Source organism: Ovis canadensis, chromosome 5, assembly GCF_042477335.2.
Source record: "Ovis canadensis isolate MfBH-ARS-UI-01 breed Bighorn chromosome 5, ARS-UI_OviCan_v2, whole genome shotgun sequence".
NCBI lineage: Eukaryota > Metazoa > Chordata > Mammalia > Artiodactyla > Bovidae > Ovis > Ovis canadensis.
The window spans coordinates 51989992-51996974 of record NC_091249.1 but is presented as its reverse complement, the minus strand read 5'-3'; the positions used below and the strand labels follow the sequence as shown (position 1 = coordinate 51996974).

Genomic DNA, 6983 nt, shown 5'->3' with positions numbered 1-6983 from the left:
TCACAGTGTACCCCACACTCACCCAGGCTTGGGGGTTTTTAAATTTTTATTTCAAAAGCTTGGATAGCTTCAATATCCAGGTCGTGGCAAAATCAGGACACGTGTAAAATACCTTACAATACATTAGATTCCTGAAAGGTACCAAAAAGTACAGTAAAATTAACACTTCCATTATAGGAAATGTATGACACAAATAATATAAAACTAAAAGGTGAAAAAAAGGTGACACTGGTTTTCTAAGATACAATTTACTCTTTACAACCAGGGTCCACAGGTCCAGGCTGCAGAGCGGCAGCAGGAAGCAGACCCTCCAATCTGGTTCTGGGTAACCCAGTAATAAAAATCAGCCCATAATGCCGCTCTGGCCTCTTGAGAAACCACACGCTGCCTAAACAACTAGAGCTCTGGAAATATTAAACAGGAGAGTGATTTCCAGGGGGGAAATTTTAAATAAGATGCACATGGGACAGGCCATAGAAAGTTTGCCAAGTTAAATTTGGTACATAATTGTGTTCACTCGATATCCAAACAAAGCGTGTGTGGTCAGTCATCCTGCTGAAGCCTCAGTATGGCTTGTAGTTATTCTGATGGCCACCGCGTCGCTGGCTCTTCCCGTAATTTGTACTACCCTGACCTAGGGACAAGAACAACAATGAAAGTAGCTACAACTTGCTGAACATTTACCCCTGTGCCAGGCGCTTGATATGCATCCTCACCAGAACCAACAACTCTGTTGGTAGGATATCACCCCACCTTGTTGAAACCCAAAAGCTCAAAGTCCACTCTCAGACAAAAGCCCAGCCTGTCCGACTCCAAAGCCCCTGCTGCCAACGGCCCCTGCCCTGTCTTTCCTGCCTCCCGGGGTGGGTGAGTGGATGGGGGCCTCCCTCTCTCCTACTTACTGTAGTCGTAGCCGGGGCCGTAGCTGTAATAGCCATAGGGCGAGTAGTCGTAGCCGCCATAGCCGGGCCCGTAGCCCTGCTGGTAGCCGTAGCCCTGGTTCCAGTAGCTGCCGTAGCCCTGATTCCAACTCTGACTCTGACCTGTGGGGGGAGCAGGGCACAGGGGCCCATGGACCATTTAGCACACGCAGGAGCTAGGATGGAGGAAATCCTGCCCTTTGGGTGGCGAGGTTACTATGGCAACTCAGAAAAGCCAAGGGGCTGCTGTCCTGGTGTAGAGGGCCTGAGAGACCCAAGCTAGAGCTAAGAAGGCCAGGCCAGAAAACTGACTTCACTGGGGCAACCAAGGCAGCTCACTTTCATTCAAATCACCCACTGATCACCGCCACCTTCCCTGGCAGCTTGGCCGTAAAAAGGATGGAGTTCAGGCTTTGGAGTCAGAGGGGCCTGGGGATGGATGGAGGATAAGCGCCTGGCACAGCAATGCCCTATCCTTCAGCCCGCCCACCCACGGGTATACCAAGTCTCAGGACAGCTACAGAGCCAAGCACACTCCCACCTTGCCCCATGTCAAAACTTGGAATGTGATGCAGAGGCCTGCTCTGCCCTGGGGCCCCAGACCACATGAGAAAGATGGGCTCTTCCAATCCAAGCAGCAGCACAGCATTGACTCAGGAGCCATTCCTGATCGCGCCCACCCTGCTGCAACGAGCACCCCCAAGACGAACACAGAAGCTCCATGCAGGCAGGGAAACAGGACCCGTCTTCATCTGGGTTCTACTCACCTCCACTTCCACCGCCGCCCCCACTGCCTCGGTTCCCTCGATTGCGATTCCCACGGCCCCCAGAGCCATACTGCTGCTGTTGATAAACCTCTTTGGGCTGAGCCACCTTGATTTCACACTGAAAGTCAAGAGAACAGTGGGTCATGCCAATGGGACAAGCCCTAACCAGGGAGTGTACACAAAAGCCTTCAATGATGAGCATTAAGGTGGTAGATCTTATCTGCTCAAGACATGCTGGAGTAGGAAACCATACTGGGACTAGTTCAGAACTTCAACTAAAACTCAGACCAAAATTCACACTGGCCTTTTTTGCTCAAACCTTTTCCCAGACTGCTTGAAAAACAATGAGACACACCCACAGGTCTGCTGATGGTCACCCTTCGCCACTCTATACCTTAACAAGTGGGAGGAGAGGGACAGCTGGGCCAGTGCCAGTCCAGTGTAGCAAGACACCACCTTAGGCAAGGAAGTCAGAGAAGGCTTTCCCAGGTAAGGGATTTTAGAGAAAGCAGGTTCTTTCCCACCCCTCCCCTGCCCCCACCCCAAGAAGAAATAAAATATTCCACTCAAATATACTACTGAGGTGGCAACCCTGACCTCTATCTTACAGAGGGAAAAAGCCACTGGGGCTCAGGACAGCATTCCTTAAGGCCATCCCGCTGCTCCTTCCTCCAAACATTGATCTACTATTGGGATGGGCCAGGTGTATCTCCCCGGCTAGGGTATAAGAGTCAATTTCCTCTCTGCTCAAAACTCTGCCTACTGTGGGTGGAAACGCCATGGACTTTCCTGTGCTCCTGCTTTTAAGTGTATTTTTAAAATAAACTTCAACATTGGTCTCCCATTAAGACCAATTAAAAACCATTCTATAAGATGTCCTCATCCAAGCATAGTCAAAAATTGGCAGATTACCCCCAAGTGATGCAATCTCATGTTCTCTATCCTACTAGGTTAAAACTGAATACAACCACCTAAACTACACTTATTTCAAACCAATCAGCAGCAGTTTGACTAATAGCACCGCAAAACGGGCACTTCATGCCCATTTCACATATGGCACAAAGAAAAAGGCCTGTTTCCATGTCAGTGTCCGCTAGGTAACAATGGCTCTCAACCCAACAGCCCCCTATGATCCTCTCTTACAGAAAATTTAATGGCCCAATCACAAATCCAATCTTTCCAAACTCCCAGCCAGGACTGAGACTTCCAGGAGCCCCACCCTACCTGTCCCACCTTATCTGGCTGCCACTCCTGCTCAGGCAAAGCCTACCACACCCTGCCAGTGGGTCACACCCTCAACTCCCAACTGCCTCAGCTACCAGAACACTTAAGGTGCGGAACTAGCTAACCTTTCTCTTGTCCAGAGTTCAGGAGAAAGAGATGCCCCTCACTGCAAAGGACTCTGCTCCTTTGAAGTCAAAACTGGCCTTGGATTTAAGGTGGCCAGGACCCGGGGAGCTCTTTGGAAAGGATCTTTGGACTAGGGGTTAATTTAGCCAGCGACCAAAGGGGATGGAAATGAAGAGATGTGGTTGTGGCTGGAAACAGATAAGAGAAAAGCTCTGCAACAATGTCCATAGCAGGAGAGGCTTCACCATAGAAATCACTAAGTGGCAATTTTAAAATCATCTGAGACCTTAACTGCAGGACCTACACACACTGCATTCTAGATCCGGAACACCTTGCCCTCTAGCTTCAATTCTCTTCAGGAACTGAAGAGACTGCTCACACACTACCCGTCCCAGAGGGGCCGCCCATGCTCCAGTATTCTCCCGCCTCCCTCAGGTCCTGTCCTGCCAGCCTGGGAGCGCTGAAGGACAGGACCACTGGTCCCTATCAGGACAGCAGGCACTGCACAAAAACAGTCCGGTCCACCCTGGAGAACTCTTGGAGGTGGTTCAAGCCCTAGTCCACACCTGCAAAGGCCAGTTCCAGCAGAAGGCTAAGTGCACACACAGCTGGGGACACCTTACCTTACTTCCACTGATAGTGTGGAACTTTTTCTCCAGCACTTTCTTCACAGGTTCTTCTTCTTTAAAGGTAATGAAAACAAAGCCTCGTCTTTTGTTCGACTTTGGATCCATTGGAAGCTCAATGGCTTCAATCTGCAAACATAGGCAAAGCTCAAGACTCTTACCTCAGAGCCTATAGGGAACTCATAGGAAAAGGCCCACAAACACCAGAGTGAAAAAAAATCCAGTCAGCCAAGGTGTCGAGCGCCAGTAAGAAGGCACCATCACTGCGGCTGGCAGACCACCGTGGGGACCACACACTCACCTCCCCAAACTCGCCGAAGTACTCCCTTATCTTCTCCTCAGTGGCTTCAGGATTCAGACCCCCTACAAAAATTTTCTTCACTGGGTCTTTCTTCATGGCCATGGCTTTTTTGGGGTCAATGACGCGGCCATCCAGCCTGTGCTCCTTCTGGTCTAGAACCTGTTCCAACGGAAGGGAGTTGGGGTCTAACTCAGCAGCATGACCCAAAACAAGGACCTTTCTCTCAGCCATAAGACTCCCAACACAGGCACACGAAACTGCTTCATCCCCTCCAAACTCTACCCCCAACCTGACTTCCCAACCCAATCTCCAGACTTAACCTGGTTTATGAAATCTATCAAACCACCCCCAAGACTTTTGACCATGCCCCGCACCCCTTTTCTTGCCTAGCCAATTCCATAAACTTAAAGCACAGGCTAAAATTAGGCTGCTAGGGCTGGAATCCTCACAATCCACCCTTTACTGGCTATGTGATCTCTTCTATTTAATCTTCTGTTTTTTGCAAAATGAGGTTAAAGTAATGCCTATCTCCTAGCAACTGTGGGCTCTCTTCTAATCTTCTCAATGAAATGTTTGCTTTAGCAAGGTCCAGAATAGGCACAAGATAATAAATGGTCCACTATAAACCTTCCTTGATCACCCCTGCCCATACTCACTCCTCCACTTAATCTCTACTTTTAATCCCCTGGAAAAGAACAGGATAAATTCTCAACCTCTCTGCTCTTCCCAGAGCATTCAGCTGTGCAAAACACATAAGCCAATCACAGTCTAAGAATGGTTATCTTGGAATACACTGAGACTCCTGATTGTGAACTACCCCAGCTTACCTTCTCCACACTGGCTGCATCTTTGAAGAGGATAAATCCAAACCCTCTTGACCGGCCAGTGTTGGGATCCATTTTTATTGTACAGTCAACGACCTCTCCAAATTTGGTAAAATAATCTTTTAGATCCTTTTTGCTGGTATCCCAGCTTAGGCCACCAACGAACATTTTTCTGAAATAGTGAAGTGAGACATACAGCAACAAGCCTTATAACCAACCCGTGATTTTGGAAGGATAGACCCTGACAAAGCTCTCACTGAAAGGATTAGAAAGCCACCATTCGGAACAGGGCTCTACCTCTGGAATATGTTAACGAGTCTCCCCTACCCTTCCAAACTCAACCTTGACCCTAATAAAGCCTCAGGTGACTCCATACCCTAGGCTGGTTGAGGAAAGAAAGCACAACCTGGCCGGAGAGCTAGGACCTGAGGTCTCACAACCGGAAGGAATCTAATTTGTCTAACAACTATGTATCAAAACACTACAGTCCCTGCCACCTCCGATCACTTCAAGGAACTCGAGGCTTCCGGGGCCGAGTGAGAGTTCAGACCAGGACTCCGCCCCCGGCAGGAGCCGGAGGAGGGAGGCCCGGGTGCGCGCCAACTCCGCCCACGCAGCCTAGGCAGCGCGACCCGCCAGGCCCCGGCTCCGAGCTCACTCCCCTTCCGGGCCGCCTGCCGCAGGTCCCCGCGCCAGCGGCCCCGGGGCGGCGCTAAAGTCGACCCAACAAACTCTTGCAAACTCCAGCGCGCGCCGTAAGCGGGCGGCGCGGAGTTGCCGGTCTGCGGGCCGCGAGCAGGCCCCGGCCGCCCGCCCCTCCCCCCGCCGCGTGGCGCCAACAAAAGGCGGCCCCGGAACAAAGGCGGCGCCCCCGTCGGCCCGCAGCAGCACTTACCCCGCGTCCTCCTCATTCTTGCTGGCGTTGATCTGGTCACCCTCGGCGCCGTTCTGGTTGCCGGCCTGGGGCGCCGCGCTCCCGCCTCCAGCGCCCGCCGCAACGCCGGTACCAGTGCCGGCCGGCGACTCGCCTTCGGGGGCAGCCTCATGTCCGTTCTCGGTGGCTCCCGTCGTCTCCATGGGCTGCTCTTCACCCGCTTCCGACATGCTAGGCCGAGGCGCGCGGCTCCTGCAACGAGCAGCCACAGCGCGTCAGGCCGGCGCCACTCCCGCCCAGGCTCCCGCCCGCGGGCCCGGCTGCTCACCTCGCCGCCGATGACGCCGCGGGGCCCGCTCGTCCCCACCCGCCGAGGAGGCACCCGCGGGCTCGGCCGCGCTCACGCTCGCGCTGCCGGGCCTCTCCCCCGTCTACCGACGGAGCCGCTGGGACCTCGCGCTAGCTTAGTCCGCCTCCGCAGCCACAAGAACCCACCGACTCCAAAGCTCGCCCCGGCCGCGCGGTGCCGCCGCCTGACAATGCCGACTCGTGGCGCTCTTTATAATGCCGGAGCCAAGGCCACCTCGCAACAAGGTGCATGCTCATTGGCTTCGCCGGTCTGTCACTCATCCCCGTGCCGGCTTCCCATTGGCCGCAGCGGCGCGCGCACGGTAGATCCGGGCGGGCTTTGTCCTCATTTTAGAATCCGCGCGAGCCGGGGCCTTGCGGAGGGTGCTTGGGTCTGGTGGCTTGACGGTCCCGTCCCGAGTGGCCGGTGGTCTGAGCCCCGCACCGGAGAGGCGCAAGCCTGACCCTTCGCCTCTGAGGCCGTAGACCCTGGTCCCCGTGCGCCCTAAACCAGCACTGGCAGCCTTGGCCATTCCATTTCCCAAAAGAGGAAACTGGACTCCAGGAAGTCTCGGAAACCAAGGTCGCCCGACTGGAAGTGCAGAACCCGGCCTTCGGAGATTGGGCGCGTAGTGTCCTCCAAACCCCAAGAAACTGGGACGGAACCAGCCGTCCCCCTTGACCTTGGTGCCGTCCAAGCCACTCGATCCAGCCCCTTGTGCCGCTTCCCCCCGAAGCGAGAAGCGAGGAGGGGGCGGAGTTCGCCGGGTGGCCAATGGTGCTCCACGCGGGAGAAACTGTGGGACTGCGGTGTTGCCCATTCTTAGGTCGCTTGGCACCACCTTGACGATTAGCATCACATTTTTACTTTGGACTACTTAATATCTTCAATTCGTTTATTTTTGCTGAAATCTGTTTTTAAGAATACACCACTTCCTTGAAATCATGCAGTTTTGGGGAAGGGAAGAATAGT

General features: G+C 53.4%; 1 protein-coding gene across 4 annotated transcripts; it reads right to left on the bottom strand.

The window, feature by feature from the left end:
- Positions 1-28: 28 nt before the first annotated feature.
- HNRNPAB (heterogeneous nuclear ribonucleoprotein A/B) lies at positions 29-6755 on the bottom strand. 4 transcript variants are annotated; one of them, XM_069591851.1, is made up of 8 exons: positions 5991-6755; positions 5684-5914; positions 4792-4960; positions 3965-4123; positions 3661-3792; positions 1688-1805; positions 903-1043; positions 29-634 (listed from the first exon to the last, which is right to left on the bottom strand). In XM_069591851.1, the coding sequence occupies exons 2-8, from the start codon at positions 5890-5892 to the stop codon at positions 564-566; spliced, it is 999 nt and encodes a 332-aa protein (XP_069447952.1). In that variant the 5' UTR covers positions 5893-5914; positions 5991-6755; the 3' UTR covers positions 29-563. The 4 variants fall into 4 exon arrangements, with proteins under 4 accessions (XP_069447952.1, XP_069447953.1, XP_069447955.1 ...); XM_069591852.1 differs by having other exon boundaries at positions 6158-6753; XM_069591854.1 differs by lacking the exon at positions 903-1043 and having other exon boundaries at positions 6158-6755.
- Positions 6756-6983: the final 228 nt, after the last annotated feature.